Source organism: Oncorhynchus mykiss, chromosome 17, assembly GCF_013265735.2.
Source record: "Oncorhynchus mykiss isolate Arlee chromosome 17, USDA_OmykA_1.1, whole genome shotgun sequence".
Classification (NCBI taxonomy): domain Eukaryota; kingdom Metazoa; phylum Chordata; class Actinopteri; order Salmoniformes; family Salmonidae; genus Oncorhynchus; species Oncorhynchus mykiss.
In genome coordinates, this window is record NC_048581.1 from 81,088,366 (window position 1) to 81,105,299 (window position 16,934).

Below are 16,934 nucleotides of genomic sequence, written 5' to 3' on the forward strand. Positions count from 1 at the left end.
GACCTTATAGTTGATGTCGCCTACCCGCTCAACGATGTCGTAGGGTCCATGCCACGTAGCCAGGAATTTACTCTCCGTTGTAGGGATCACCACCAAGACCTTCTCACCAGACCTTCTCACGCTCCTGGGCACATTGCGCCTGGGCCATGTGCTCCCTCCCACTGGCCAAATCGCTGTCATCCTCTCCCTCATCTCCTCCACATGTTCTACTACACTGTGAAGGAGGGTTGGCTGCTCTTCACAGACCTCCTTGGCTAGGTCCAGCAGCACGCGGGGCCGACGGCCATACAGGAGCTCAAAGGGGGAGAACCCTGTGGATGCTTGGGGTACCTCGCGCACTGAAAACATCAGGTGGGGCAGCAGCTGGTCCCAGTTCCTCCCGTCTCTCTCAATGACCTTATTCAGCATCTGTTTTAGGGTCTTGTTGAAGCATTCCACCATCCCGTCCGTTTGTGGATGGTACACACTGGTCCTCACCTGTTTTATTTGTAACAGATTGCAGACATCTTTCATCACCCAAGACATGATCGCGGTGCCCTGGTCCGTCAGGATTTCCTACGGAATACCCACCCAGCTAAATAAATGGAAGAGGTATAACACGAGAAGGTGTCGTGCGATACCTTTTGCTGCCGCCGTGCGTAGCGGGATTGCCTCAGGATACCGGGTGGCGTAATCCACTAACTGGGCCATCCCGAACTGACCCGTGAGGATTCCAGTGTTGGGAGGTCCATCTAGGGCCTCCACCTCCATAAAGGGGAGCCTGAGGTCTTCCTCTCACGGTGGCTCGCTTGCCGGAGCGGGATCGTCTCCTTCCTCCGGGTCCGACTCGGGCCCAGTGGACACCTCTCGTGCCGGGGGTTGGGTTGCACAGGCCACCGTCCTTTTTCATTTTCTTCCTACCTCCCGTGCTCGCCTCCCCAGGTCCCTCCTCCACAGGGCCTGGAAGAGAGGGCAGTCTTGACCGAGGAGAATGGACATGTGTAGGTTAGGAACAGCTCCCACGTGAATCTCGCACTCCCCCCTTGGGGTGGTTATCCTCACTGGCACCGTTGGGTACCTCTTCGTGTCCCCGTGTACACAGTACACCGTCACCTCCTCGTCCCCTGGTTCATCCTTCCCCTCTCGTGTGAGCCACTGCGGGTGGGCCAGAGTCACCATGCTGCCGGAGTCTAGCAGAGCGTGGGTGTCGATGCCATCGATTCGTACAGGAACCATCGGAGGGGCTGTTTCGGTGTGCGCTCAACAGGAGGTGACGTAACTCGCCATACGGGTTAACCCAGAGCTGGGGGATGCGGAGGGCATGGTCTCCTCCCGGACGGGACAGCAGAGCAGAGAAGAGCAGAGTAGAGTAGGGCAGAGTAAAGTAGAGCAGAGAAGGGCAAAGTAGAGTAGAGCAGAGCAGAGAAGGGCAGAGTAGAGTAGAGCAGAGAAGGGCTGAGTATAGTAGAGCAGGGCAGAGTAGAGCAGAGAAGGGCCGAGTAGAGTAGAACAGAGCAGAGTAGAGTAGAGCAGGGTAGAGCAGGGCAGAGTAGAGTAGAGTAGGGCAGAGTAGAGCAGGGCAGAGTAGAGTAGAGCGGAGAAGAGTAGAGTAGGGCAGGACAGGACAGAGTAAAGTAGGGCAGAGTAGAGCAGAGAAGAGTAGAGTAGAGCAGAGAAGAGTAGAGTAGGGCAGAGTAGAGCAGAGCAGAGAAGAGCAGAGCAGAGTAGACAGGGCAGAGTAGAGCAGAGAAGGGCAGAGTATAGCAGGGCAGAGTAGAGTAGAGTAGGGCAGAGTAGAGCAAAGAAGGGCCGAGTAGAGCAAAGAAGGGCAGAGTAGAGCAAAGAAGGGCAGAGTAGAGTAGAACAGGGCAGAGTAGAGCAGGGCAGACTAGAGTAGAGCAGGGCAGAGTAGAGCAGGTCAGAGTAGACTAGAGCAGGTCAGAGTCAAATCCTACTCGGAACTTTTCAGTAAAGAGAAGGCTGGATTATCGTTGATATATAAAACATATCCCCACAAATCTAAACGTAGCAAGACAGACAAATTGTTTAGAAGTATGTTGGGTCAACATTAGAATCACCCAATAAAAATTGGTCACCGGTCAAATAGTACATTTATGTTCAGAATATACAAATTCAATTTCCAGTCAGGAAACCAGTCTCTTCAGAAAAAAGTTTAATTTACAAAGAGCCAGTGGAAGTTTTACAGTGCAAATTTACACTCAGGAACACTTTGAGGTTCGCAGAACCACAGTTTTAACAACAGTGCTAAAATTACAATTATAGCTGTAAATATGAATAAGACTACAGGCAGACAGAGGCTCATAGAGGCTCTTATGGCATTACAGTTTTTGTAGAGACCGTCCGTCTGTGTGTGTGATTTACTGAATATAATCCGAACTGAATATTGAAAGAAACCCATGTGTTTTCAGTACATGAAGAGATATTTAAAGGCCCAGTACAGTCAAAAACATGATTTGCCTGTGTTTTATATATATTTCCACACTATGAGGTTGGAGTAATGCTGTGAAATTGTGAAAATTATGATAAAGCCCTATTAGTGTAAGAGCTGTTTGAATAGACCGCCTGAAATTTCAGCCTGTTTTGGGGGGATGGAGTTTTGGCCTGCCTGGTGAGATAATAATGAGTGTTTCAAACCTCTCTGCCAATAACAACTAGTTTTCAGTTTTCCCTTCCCCACTCAGTCCAAGCTATATTTTTGATTGAGAAATTGCTCATGCTAAGAAGGTATTTTTGTTTCTTTTTGACAATTTTAATTGAAAACAATCACAGTAAGTTACTTAATTATTTCCAAGAAATGATTTGATATTGAGATAAAAATGGCTGCATTGGAACATTCATAATCATGTCTGTTGAATTAATGGACGGGGTGATGTTTGACTTCTCAGGCCACTCTTATTACTAGTGAGGGCTGAGGATTGTACTTGCATACCGTGTGTTTTCTAAAGAAGATAAATAGTTTTTGTAATTACAGTGATTTCCCTGAGGAAATTATATGTGGAGCTCAGCTCTGGAAAATGATTGCAAATGTTGCTAAACCATTCTAATGTTCATGCTGCTCTCTCAAATCTCTTCACAACACCTCCTTCATACAGTTTGATGAAGAGTGCTTGGTCTAACCACATATCTACCGGGTTCAACCTCCATCTCTTTAAGTCCCTTTTTAAAATGACTTTACACAACGGCTAATCGACTTTGTTGACATCATGACATTTAGTACTGCATGTACATGTGGAATGATTCACTGTAAACATTCTACTCCTCAGTCCTCTGCTTTCTACATGAACTCTCCAGGCCCTGTCTCCAGGCCCTGTCTCAAGGCCCTGTCTCCAGGCCCTGTCTCAAGGCCCTGTCTCAAGGCCCTGTCTCCAGGCCCTGTCTCAAGGCCCTGTCTCCAGGCCCTGTCTGGCATTACATACATAGGACATATACATGTAACTTCAGTATCACAGCTTAGGGTTGGTTTCAAAACACTCGACAGCCTACGCTGAATGACTGCACCTCTTGTCTGTGATGCTAGCTTGTCCTTATGTAACTGTAGGCAGCCAGATGGTACACAGCTCTTTCGCTCTCACTCCCTCTCTCTCTGCCATGTATAATACACTATCCAGGAGGATTGGCTGAAGAGTCACGATGTTCCATCATGTCTGCATGTCTTTTCAAACAGCTCTTACACTAAAAGGGCATTACAATCATTTTCACAACCTCATAGTGTGGAAATATATATAAAACACAGGTGAATCTATTTTTTGACTGCACTGGGCCTTTAACCCTATCCTGTGTGTGTAGGTGGATGGTGAAGATGTAACAGAGGTGGTTCGGAACCAAGGAACCATGTGATGAGTAACCTTGCCTGAGACCTGAAGACCTGTGTTAGCTTCCCAAGCTAAGACCTAGGCTTTACCTCAGCGGGCTAACAGTCTTGTGGTGTACAGGAGATCCAGGTTTGAACCCAGTCGGTCACACAGGCCACATCCCGATCCCTGAGTTAGGCTGATGGAACAATATTACACTCTGTGTGTATTCATCCAACCGTCTGACTCTGGGCAGCGAGGCAGAGAAGCACCTGTGATTGTGTTCAGTGGCAGTTCAGTGACTGTTTCACAATGTCATAGATGAAACATTTAGTAGTGCCCATGCAGGATGTGTCACAACTGACAGAAGTACGAGATGAGGGTGGGGATACACTTGGGTATACAGTAGAATTCAAACATATGAAACAGGGTTGAGGTTTGAAACCATGATGATGCTGTAACAACTCGAGAGAAATTCAGAGCATTATTATGTCCATATTGAAGTACCGTATATTGTATAGTCCAGGGCACTTATGCACTCATTAGAATCTTATTAACTTTGGTGAACCCATCTATTAGAGAAAGTCCTGCTTGCTCTCACAGTCACAGACAAAAAGGTCTTAGGATTGTCAGACAAACAGTTTCCCTGATAATCTCTCTATTGGGAAATAGTCTGGATATTCATCCCTCAGTCTGCCTTTTCTCTTGGAGAAGGAGACAGACAGACACACAAACCTCCTTGTTTCCACCCAAGAGCTCCCAGCCAAATCCCCAACACCTGCCACCACCGCAGCATCCTAGAGCAGCGTCAGCATCACACCCACACAGCCGTGTTATAGTCAAACAAGGGCAGCATTTTCTCCATTCTGGCCCCTTGTCTCCTGTAAAGCCCAGAGAACTGGCCCTGGCTCGTGGGATGTCTCTCCTCAGCCAACTGGGGACATGGCCGTCCCTTACCCTGCTGCCCTACACCTGCCCAGAATGGGAGGTAGAAGCTCCCCTTGGTCTGCTGCTTAGACACTTTCTTGGGCCTCTTAAAGAGCTCGGCCTCCTGACTCTCAGGGACCATCCAGCCTGGCCTCTCCTTAAGTAACTTGTCCCTGTCGGGCCTCACACTGCGCAGGAACTTCTTGAAGATATTGGTGGTCAGAGAGACCTTCCTGCAGATCTCCTGGGAGCGGCTGAGACAGAGAGGGTGGGCCGGGGAGTCGGGCCTGTCGGTCCAGCCAATCATCTCCTCCTTCTCCAGCTCAGGCAGGTCCAGCCAGTTGCCCACCAGGTCGGCGAAAACGTTGTCCCCCAGCACCAGCGGCTGCCGGTTGCGGCTGTGGCTCATGAGCGAGGAGGTCCAGTCTCTGGAGTCGTCCATGCTGTCCTGGGAGTAGTCGCTGTCCAGCGAGGGGCCTTCCCTGGACAGGCTGTAGAGAATGCCAGGGAGATCCAATACCTGGCCTGAGTGAGCCGGCTGATGATGCTCTGGAAACACTTGGCTAAGACGTGGGCCACAGTACTCCACCTGTGGGGTGGTGTATCCAGACACTCTGCGGGGGAGAGGGAGAGGCTGGTTCTCACTCTCAGTCTCTACTGTCTCCAGGCTGGAGGAAGAGGGCGAGGTGCCCAGGCTGCTCTGGTGTCCCCTCCGGCTGGATGTCCTGACCAGGGGGGGCCTCAGGGTCTCATCGTGGCCAAAGCCAATGGTAGCATTGGGGCTGGGGATAGGGCCAGGGCACGTGTCCTCTGCTGGTGGTAGGGCCGCCCTTTGGACAGACCTCCCTGAGATGTCTAGCTGCCCTAGCGCTGTCTGCACCTGTAGAAGCTTGAGTTCCTGAAGAGCCCCCATCATGGAGTTCATCTGAGCATGGAGTCCATCTCCTGCCTCCTTCATAGACACCTGTAGAGAGGGAGAGGAGGGAGAAAAAAACAACAGGGAAATGGCTAGTTAGCTTCACAAAAGGACCCGCAAAACTCATGCATTCAAGCACTTGACCCATAACCTTCTGTCAAACATCGACCATTGTTTTCATTGCCCCTGTACGGTTGAACTTATGTTAGATCACAGCACCTCTTAGGACAAATAAATGCACTCAAGGACAAACCAAAATGTACACATGGTACTAACATATGAATGAATTCTTCCTTTAGTGTTGCTACAGTTAATCGCTCTCTGCACTGTTGCCCTTTTGTGTTTTGAGGCCACACATGGTTTGTTCAGTCACGTGACCCATTTTGAATGATAGGGCCCCCATCTGGCCTGAATATGTGAGAGGACCCTGTCGCCCGGCAGCTGTAGGGAGGAGTAGCACTGACTGTAGCTCTCTCTCTCTTTCTCTGGGCCAGCATCCTGTGGGACTGAGCTTACGTCATGTGACCATGTTGTAACTGTTTCCCCTGCAACCAACTAATCCCTGAGGCAACAACCTGACCCCATGTCTTGACTTGTTAAAAATGAAGTCATGCACCCTGACTCACTTTGATATGACTGTTATGTCTTTGAAATTAAGAATACACAGAGGCGAATGCAACCTATTAAAAGCAAAGCTGTGTGATCTTACGTCAAATGTAGCTTTACAGAAATAGAAAAAGATTTGCGGATATCCTTTTGAGAATAGCATGTTGTATTCGAACATTTGAATAGCGCATTGGTAAAATTGATAAAATAATGGATAACATTTCAGTAGTCTGATCAACTATGGGTTTTCACTGAACACAGATCTCTCTGAATATAGACAGCTTTCACCCTAGAACAACTCCTCCACCTGGGTAACACAATCTGCCCACCATACCAACAATGTAACATTATATGAGATTGCTCCAACTCACATTAGAATACAAACATCGAAACAAGTTAGAAAACCTCTGGTCTGTCAATGTTGTTGAAACTTTTACAGGGCAGACACATCAACATTCACCTTTATATCAATGAAATATTTCAATTTAAGGGGCTTTACTGGCATGGAAAACATATGTTTACATTGCCCAGCATATCTCCCCCCATACGTCCTAGATCATCAATCTATCCATGAGTCTAAGATCCTAATAAATCAATTTACCTTGTTATAACTTTCCCAGAGGTCTTTCCCTTTCTCTTTTCTCCTCTCTGTTGGCTGCTCTGTCAGTCCGTCTCTGCTCCCCTCTCTCTCACCTTTCAAACAGCCCTTCCTGTCAGCCCCTATATGAAGCCCCTGCCAATCAGGGCCAGTGCCTGTCCTGGTAGCCAATCAGCTGTGTGTCTAGACGTTAATCCCTAACTGTGGGGGTGGGTTCACTCAAGCACACATTGATTGACACAGACCGTGTGAGAGTCAGCAGCAGTGGAAGTGGTTTTTGGGGTAACAGCAGGGTAAGTTCGGGTGTGAGGGTCGTTATGGGGGCCTTGCCATATGTTTTATTTTTTTAAACCTTTATTTAACTAGGCAAGTCAGTTGAAAACAAATTCTTATTTACCTTGGCCAAACACTCCCCTAACCCGGACGACGCTGGGCCAATTGTGCGCCGCCCTATGGGACTCCCGATCACGGCCGGTTGTGATTCAGCCCGGGATCGAACCAGGGTCTGTATTGATGCCTCTAGCAGAGATGCAGTGCCTTAATCCATCTAGACATGGAGCAGCGGTCTAAATTATTGAAGAACGGGACGTGGGTGGGTGTCATAAATCACAAGGTCAGTGGTACTGTATCTGGGTACCATTAGTGCATTAGTGGGAAAGCATTGGATCCTGTTTTACAGTAACTAACACAGTAGCATATGACAGACAGGAGAGTATCACCAGCAGTGATTGAGAGGTGAATATAATAATCTGCAAGTTTGTCCTAGTGTATGACTGTTGTTTTTATGTAACGACATGTTAATAACATGCTATAATGCTTCATATGTAAAGAGCCCTTTTGAATCACATTGAAAATACTTCATACTTTCATATTGAAAGAGTAACTCAAGTTAATCTGCATGAAAAATAATCTGTTGAATTTTGTAATTTGTCTACTTTTAACCGTTGCAAGAGCCACTGCACTGACAAACGCTAAACTGGCCTTTCAGTCCCACATATTCCAACAAAGATCATTACGCATCAAGAAGCACTTGAAAAGGTCTCATAGAAGATGTCATTTGAATCAATATGCAGCTCAGCTGACATTTCTACCGAAAATGAAAAGTAACATCAGTAGGCCTACTCTGAAGCATATGGAAAGATAGTGGAATAACTTAGGGTATGAATAACATTGGCAAAGGTCATATAATATGTCTATCTAAGCATATGCTGGAGACAAAGGAGTCTTTGTTCCTGAGTAGCCATTATAGAAGGAGAAGGTAATTGGAACAATGAGGTCATCTCTGTGTTCTCCTGCGGTTCTAGGCGCTAACACCTATGGTTGACTTCATTAGGTATAATTAGCTGGAGTCTTTAGAAGCTGGGGAACAGACTGTATATAATTACGTTTTACTTCAAACCACATCAAAGTTCAACCACATGATGCACACTTTCCCAATTACAGACATCTCCATTAAACAACGTGGCCTTTTCAAAAACATTACACCAGTATGATTCAAAAGACTACGTCACAAGGTATAGAAGTTAACCTTCTACAGCTTCACTACAACCCCTGTTTGGAGATGCTACTATTCATCCTATTCTCATGGAATCTAGCTGGCTAACTTGTTCATTTTTTAATGCCTTGCTTACTGCTCACATGCAACCCTTCTCCGTGCCCCCAAATACACGCATTCCCTCCAGTTATCAAAAAGCACACCTGGTTTACTCCATCTTGACTCTCTGGCTCTGTTAAATGATTCATAATGTGCCCTGCGGAGCAGTCCTATTGTTGGCCTCACTGTGCCATCTAAGGCACTTGCTCTGGCAGCGCATGGCCACAAAACTTTTAACCCAAATATGTCAGACATTTCCAGATTTTTATTTTTAACTAGGCAAGTCAGTTAAGAACAAATTCTTATTTTCAATGACGGCCTAGGAACAGTGGGTTAACTGCCTTGTTCAGGGGCAGAACGACAGATTTTTACCTTGTCAGCTCAGGGATTCGATCTTGCAACCTTTCGGTTACTAGTCCAACACTCTAACCACTTGGCTACTTGCCACCCCAAATCATATCCTATAGCTGGCATCAGATTTTTGCTGGAGACTGACTGAGTGACTGCTCACCCCCCTGTCCCCCAGGGCTGTGTACTGTACCACCCCAGATGTTTACTGTAATGTGTTGCAGAGATGGCTTGAGTCAGTGACTCATAGAATACGACTGCTATTCGCCTCCCTCTCATATTAACTGGAACAGACAGGCGCTGCTCCACATCCTCCAGGTCGAAATCTGTGAATAAGGAGCTTCAGGGCATGAAACACTGTGTGGTACCATTAACTTAAGCAATGTCTCAAATACTGACGCTAAGTCTGCAGCTTTCAGTAATGTTAGTGTGCTAGCATTACTTCAGCAGTGTGATATGTTACTGTCTGCCTGTAACTGTCAGCTGTAAGGGTTTGGGGAATGACTGAGCATGCATTGAGAAGTAAGAGTGCAGGCTAAAGGCAATGCAGCCATCCTCACACACAAACTAAAGCTAATTGTCAATGAAGAACTCAATACTCTCAAACTCTGGGAGTAATTGCTGCCAGTCTCGAATTAATGTTGGATGATCAGCCATTAAAGGCCCAGTGCAGTACAATTAATGTTTTTCCTGTGTTTTATATCAGATTGCACAACAGCTTATGAAACTAACATTGTAAATGTGTGATTTTTTTTAATCACTGTTATTTCCTGATAGTTGCTGGTTCAACCTGGACTCAGGGGTAGACGTCACATAATGAACACTCAAATAGGTATGATATGTTAGGTTTGGTATGGTATGTATCAATTTGTGGATGTAACATGATATGTTACGAATTACAATTCGTATTATATTTTACGAATTACAAATCGTATGATACAATATGTTAAGAATTTGAAATACGGATGATATGTTACAAATTCCAATTTATTGTGGCTAATGTTAGCTAGGTGAGCTAGGGGTTAAGGTTAGGAGTTAGGTTAAATGGTTAAGGGTTAGTGTTAGGTTTAGCTAACATGCTAATTAATTGCAAAGGGGCTAAAAAGCAGTAAGTAGTTGCAAAGTTGCAAATTAGCTACTTTTGTCAGTGATGAGATTCAAACACGCAAACTTTGGATTGCTATACGTATTTTTCCTTTAGTTTTTGCCTTCAGTAACCTTCTGTCTTATGTAACCAAACGTAACATATCATATTTATCTGAGTGTCCTGGATTTTCGTTTACTATGTCACGTCTAGTCTATGAGACCAGCCTGGCTGGTTGAAAATACAATCTACACAGGACCTTCTACTCAGCAGGTTTGCATGGGTGGGAGTTTCGGTAAATTGATTAATAGACCAGTAACAAAGAGAGTTCCAAACCTCTCTGCCAATAATAGCTAGTTTTCAGTTTTCCCATCCCACTCAGACCACTCCCAGACAGTCCGAGGTAAATTCTTGCTTGAGAAATATTTTTTTCCAAAAACCTATTTTGCCCATTTTAATGGAAATCGATTACAGTAAGGTACTTAATTGTTACCCAGAAATGATTTGATATTGATATAAAACTGCTGCATTGGGCCTTTAAAAGTTAAGAAGGTGATGATGTCAGTGCTTCATTCTTCAAATTCTTATAAACTGTTCACTAAAAGCAGGAAAGGAGTGTTCAGTTAACACACATTAGTCATTGAATATGCATGAATGTGAATTAAATCCAACCCAGCATAAATAAACAAACACTATTTTGCGCTCAGTTGAGATTAGGGTCTGTGCTCTTACGTGTTTTCTCATTCAGTTAAGGAGAAAATAAATGCGAGCAAACCTGACCCAGTTGGAATGGTTAAAGCCGTCTCCCTGTATGTGTGGTTGTTCGCAGAACCCTCATTGACACGGTTAAACTGGATTCAGTGAAACAAACCAACACACAAAAACACGTCTTTAAGTGGCAGTTCATTGTAATAAGGGACAGTCAACTAAACACCCTTATTTAATGTCATGAATGTAAAGAAAGCCATTCAGAGTTGTTGACCAGAGGCAGGGGAAATGGGAGGCCAAGGCCAGCTTATCAAACCCTGGGCTTTTAGAGAGGGCATTATCCCATAAACACACACACATGCACGCACACACACACACACAAACATCTCCACAACCCCCCACACACTTCTCATTGAGTATGAATGGTAGGCTGTGTTGGTCAGGAGCAGTAATAGGATGTGTGTTGGGGGCATACAGGCCATGCCTCTGTACTAGAGATGGTCAATATGGACAAAAATACAATTGACGCAATAACGATAAATAGTTTATAACATGAATGTGCATCACAGTTTTTTTATTACCCTTTAAACAACTAGTTTGATTGTTGTAGCCGTGTTATAGAGCAGAGCCCTGTTGTGGGGTGAGCCGCTGCACTGCGCTGACCATAGAGCAGGGACCAGAGGTGGGGTGAGCCAGACCAGGCCTCCTGGGGCATCTAACACTGGGAGGTGGTCTAATGGGCAGTTTCCTGGCCTGAGTGAAGCGGGAGAGATTACCAAGCTACTTCTTTGGAAGAACCGTTTTGGAGACGGTTGGTGATCCAATCTGGAGCCTTGGCTCACAATGACCAACAGCAGAACAGAAAGTCTGTACATGCTGTGTGCTGTTCAAGTGAGCATTAGTTTACTATCCAAACAAAATGCACAACAATAACAATATCAAATTTTACTGCATCATTGTACTGCAAACGCTCGAGATAATTGTAATTACTTTATCTATTTTTGACTTGCCTATTTAACTAGGCAAGTCAGTTAAGAAAAAAGTATTATTCACAATGACAGCCTACCGGGAACAGTGGGTTATTTGCCTTGTTCAGGGGCAGAACGACAGATTTTTAACTTGTCATCTCGGGATTCAATCTAGCAACCTTTCAGTTACTGTCCCAATGCTCTAACCACTACAAACCTGCTGCCCCAATAACCATGAAATGAATTAGGTCTTGAGCAACTTGCTTATGTTTTCTGTTGAAGAATTGACTTTCACTGTGAATCACATTCATCAGATCTCTGTGCAGATTGGAGTGGCATAAATGCATTAGTCCTTGTGGGAGGTTATCAGCGATCTCTGAAACACAATGATCACATCATGCAGCTGCCAATGTGACCTCGGCCAATTTTAGCTGAGGGGAAGGAAGGGCTGGCTGGAGAATGGAACTACAGGAGAGGCTCCAAACAAACGAACAAGAGACCACTGCTCAGACTCAGAGCCATACCACTACCAGCCCAACACCCTCGAGGTAACAAAGAATAAACAAACTCTGTGAGCACAGTAGCTTGGCTAACCACCTCAGGACATAACCGCATTGCCACAGTTCACCTCTCAGAAGTTCCATGACCTTTACGGCTCACTCACACCCTCCTTTGAATAGAATTCCAAATTGACAGCCAGTTAGTTTAAATGTTGTGAAGCGAATAACAGCTATAGAAGACCCATGAAATGTTAGTATCGATATCAAAAGCTTTGATATCCTTTAGTCTCAGAGGTAACAGCACCATGCAAGTGTTCAACTGCCATTTAGAAGATACTCAGGGGATCATTGAAAAGGACTGAGTCTTTGTGTGACTCATGATGAATCATCGTCGCTTAGCAACATTGTATTGTTAGAAACGGAAGAGTTTGTTTTGCCAAGCAGGACTTCCATATGAAAGGAAATGTAAGTAAAGAGTCAAGGTTAGGAGATCTATCAGGCTCTGGTATGTTTCCAGTAGTCAGCACAGGTTTAAATAGTCCCAGATATACGGGCGGCTGGTAGCCAGGCCAGGTTAGAGCGTTGGGTCTCTGCTGCCAATGACTGGAACGAACTACAAAAATCTCTGAAACTGGAAACACTTATCTCCCTCACTAGCTTTAAGCACCAACTGTCAGAGCAGCTCACAGATTACTGCACCTGTACATAGCCCACCTATAATTTAGCCCAAACAACTACCTCTTTCCCTACTGTATTTATTTTATTTATTTATTTTGCTCCTTTGCACACCATTATTTTTATTTCTACTTTGCACATTCTTCCACTGCAAATCTACCATTCCAGTGTTTTACTTGCTATATTGTATTTACTTTGCCACCATGGCCTTTTTTTGCCTTTACCTCCCTTATCTCACCTCATTTGCTGACATCGTATATAGACTTGTTTATACTGTATTATTGACTGTATGTTTGTTTTACTCCATGTGTAACTCTGTGTCGTTGTATGTGTCGAACTGCTTTGCTTTATCTTGGCCAGGTCGCAATTGTAAATGAGAACTTGTTCTCAACTGGCCTACCTGGTTAAATAAAGGTGAAATAAAAAAATAAAAAATATTGGGACAGCAACGCTGAGCTGGCAGGTTGGAAAAATCTGCTGTTCTGCCCTTGAGCAAGGCAGTTAACCCTCTCAACAACTGCACCGATGATGTAGATTAAGGCATCCCCCTGCACCTCTCTGATTCAGAGGGGTTGGGTTAAATGCATTCAGTTGTGCAATTGACTAGGTATCAAATTAAATCAAACTTTATTTGTCACATGCGCCGAATAGAACAAGTGTAGACTTTACCGTGAAATTCTTACTTACAAGCCCTTAACCAACAGTGCAGCTCAAGAAGAAGATCAAATATTTACCAAGTTGGCTAAAATATAAAGTAATAATAAAAAGTAACACAATAAGAATAACAATAATGAGGCTATATACAGGTGGCACCAATACTGAGTCAGTGTGCAGGGGTACAGGCTAGTTGAAGTAATCTGTACATGTAGGTGGGGGTGAAGGGGCTATGCATAAGTAACAAACAAACAGCGAGTAGCAGCAGTGTACAAGAGGGGGGAGGGTCAATGTAAATTGTCCGGTGGCGATTTTTATGAATTGTTCAGCGTTCTAATGGCTTGGGGGTAGAAACTGTTAAGGAGCCTTTTGGTCCTAGACTTGGTGCTCCGGTACTGCTTGCTGTGCGGTGGCAGAGAAAACAGTCTATAACAGCAGTCATGGGTGAACAGGGAATACAGTAGGGGCCTAAGTACACACCCCTGAGGAGCCCCAGTGATAAGGATCAGTGTGGCAGATCCTTGTCCCCTTTCAAAGTCCACTGTTCAGTTTGACCTCTTGACACCACACTTTCCCACACATAGTGCTGGGCTACCTACCAGCTATGGCGGGTGGATCAGAGGGTCAAGTCAAGGTCTGTTGCAGATGTTTGTCATTTTCTTGACATTACAGAGACCCCAGATGATACAACAGTCCATAAAATGAGACATAACATCCACATGTACAATAAGAAGACTGTAGATTTGGATCATAAGGCTAATCTACTGCCCGTATTCTATTCTATTCCACTCTATTCTGTTGCCCTTATACACACCCTTGCTTTTTCCCACTGACATAATGGTACAGTGTACCTCTGTGCCATGAGTGTTCAGGGAACCAGGAATGGGAAGACACAGACAGACATGTGTGAACATTGGCATGGGCAACACAAGCGAATTCAGTGCAGACAACCCAGAAGCCACAGAAGAGTAATGTTGCAGACCTTGCATGCCTTGCCATGGCCATGTGGGTTAAGTTTAAATTAACATCCTTCACAGTTTAAAAGGAGTTTGAAGAGAGTGTATAGCCTATACATGCCTCGGTGGTTAGGAATATGAATATAAGAATATTAAAAGAAGCAGCAGTTGAATATGAAAAGAAAAGGCAGCAGGAAGCTTGACCATTCATTATACTGTACCATTTCTTCCCGTTCATGGCGCCCAGACGCATGCACAACGGTCTGCAAAAAGTACATGATATGATGTTCGCACTGAGCTATTTGATTTGCTTGAGTAAACCAATTGCACCGTGCCTTATTATGCACCCCCCCCCCCCCCACGGTGCAAAATCTGGTCGAAACAACGTTAATTCCACGTCATTTCAACAAAATAATTAAATGGGGATGACATTGGAATCAACGTGGAAAAGTGATTGGATTTGCAAAAAGTCATCAACGTTAGTCTTTTAAAAACAATTTTTACACAACTTTTAACCTAAATCCAATGACATAGTGACATTTGTTGTTGATTTCACGTTAGTTGACAATTCAACCCCAAAAACGAAACGTTGAAATGTCTGTGCCCAGTGGGCTAGCTGTATAACAATAACGAAATATTAACATGTATATTTTAGCTGCTGTTTACTCTTTTATTACCCAGTTGCATTTTAACTTGCAAAAATCTGAATGCAAAATCTGAATGTATATACTTAAATTGTATGTCAGAACGGTATTTACAGTAAAAACAAAACAAACATACATTGTATACAATAACATGCAGAAAACTCAAATAAGACAACATACCAGTTCCTGCTTCAGACGTCTTAAGCAAGTATCCATATTTTTTTGCTCTGACTTGGGAAGCTGTCGTTCTATTTTTGTAGATGTAAGCTTTTTCAACTAAGATTCTTGCTCGTTCTTTCAAGCATGTCTCTAACAAATGTCACTCGCGTAGTATAGGCCATTAAATTGTGCGCAGAAAAAAAAACTTTGATAAAGAGACGACTGTCGTCCTGACGATGGAACGCCGTAAAGACGCTCTTGTTCTGGATTGCGTGCGTCTTGTCATGTGGATTCCAAAGGCATGAACTCTAAAATCTGTCACTCTGTGTATATTTAAGCCTACTCCAAAAATGATTGTTAAACCCAAAGCATGCTTTAGGTTTGCACGGCTGCCTGTCGATATCTCCGACTTGTCATCCCATGCCTTGCTTACAGTGTGCAACCTATATTTTTTCTCATTCATGAGATGCGCTTCGGTTGATCATCCAATGAGGTTGCGATTTTTTCTATCGCACAGTGCTGACGCTTTTGGAGCCGTAATTAAAAAGGCATGTATTTGCAATAGAGGTCAGGTTATGCGTTATGTCCTTGTGGTATTGAAATGAATCAATCTACATTTAGTTGAAAATATATAGTAGGTCTATATGTTGACAGTATTTTAGACTTTATAAAATACACATTTGAATGAACTACTACAAGACACCTGTTCATTTGAAATTATTTAAATGTAATTGAAATGGAATGTAAGGCCCCGTGTTTGACACACAGATGATGATTGGTTGAAAGCGAGTTGTGTTATGCTTGACATTGGTGCTACAAGCATAATTCACATGATCAGTTCCACATGTGGGTAAGCAGACCCATGAGCCACTGTGGGCCCTTTTTGTGGCCGCCACCCCCATCAAAGTTGCCCAAATCTGAAAAAAGTTTTTTCTCAGAGGAAGTGTTGGGGGAAGTGACTGCTAATAGGAGCAGTACATCGGTTATATCAGGAGGGCAGAACATTGTCACCCTCACAGCAAGGAAGCACCTGAGTGACAGTCCTTTGTTGTGTGATCCCTGACCTGGATACAATACTAACTCAGTGGAGGAAGGAAGGGGTTGAATCTGACCTGCACTCCATTCATAGGTCTTCCGCTCTTGCAGAAGTGACATGCCTCTTCTATTGCAGGCAGAGACACTTTGACCAGAATTCAGAAATGGAACTGGGAGCTCCAGAGCTCCTGGTGTATGACCTGATTCCATCTAAATACTATTATCATCTTTGTTTTTGTATCTGCCCCGCTGGGCTTTCCCAGGTGGATGTGAGAGAAGGAAGTAGCTCCGACTCCAACTCCAAAAGCAAGGAAATGGGCAGGATGTATGAATTAATTATCTGAAACATCAGTGTACTTTAAGGAGAGAGAGGCTTCTGCCTTCAACCCGCTGTTTACTAAAACATCAGTGTACTTTAGGGAGAGAGACTGCTGCCTTCAACCCGCTGTTTACTAAAACATCAGTGTACTTTAGGGAGAGAGACTGCTGCCTTCAACCCGCTGTTTACTAAAACATCAGTGTACTTTAAGGAGAGAGAGGCTTCTGCCTTCAACCCGCTGTTTACTAAAACATCAGTGTACTTTAGGGAGAAAGAGAGAGGCTTCTGCCTTCAACCCGCTGTTTACTAAAACATCAGTGTACTTTAAGGAGAGAGAGGCTGCTGCCTTCAACCCGCTGTTTACTAAAACATCAGTGTACTTTAAGGAGAGAGAGGCTTCTGCCTTCAACCCGCTGTTTACTAAAACATCAGTGTACTTTAGGGAGAAAGAG

At 44.4% G+C, this 16,934-nt stretch overlaps 1 protein-coding gene across 3 annotated transcripts; it reads right to left on the reverse strand.

Moving 5' to 3' along the window:
* Positions 1–2,131: 2,131 nt before the first annotated feature.
* Positions 2,132–15,577, reverse strand: LOC110494689 (PAK4-inhibitor INKA2). 3 transcript variants are annotated; one of them, XM_021569980.2, is made up of 3 exons: positions 15,150–15,577; positions 14,547–14,588; positions 2,132–5,682 (listed from the first exon to the last, which is right to left on the reverse strand). In XM_021569980.2, exons 1-3 carry the CDS (start codon positions 15,183–15,185, stop codon positions 4,606–4,608), a joined length of 1,155 nt encoding a protein of 384 aa, XP_021425655.2. In that variant the 5' UTR covers positions 15,186–15,577; the 3' UTR covers positions 2,132–4,605. The 3 variants fall into 3 exon arrangements, with proteins under 3 accessions (XP_021425655.2, XP_021425656.2, XP_036806642.1); XM_021569981.2 differs by lacking the exon at positions 14,547–14,588; XM_036950747.1 differs by lacking the exons at positions 14,547–14,588; positions 15,150–15,577 and adding an exon at positions 6,842–7,231.
* Between the last annotated feature and the right edge of the window lie 1,357 nt (positions 15,578–16,934).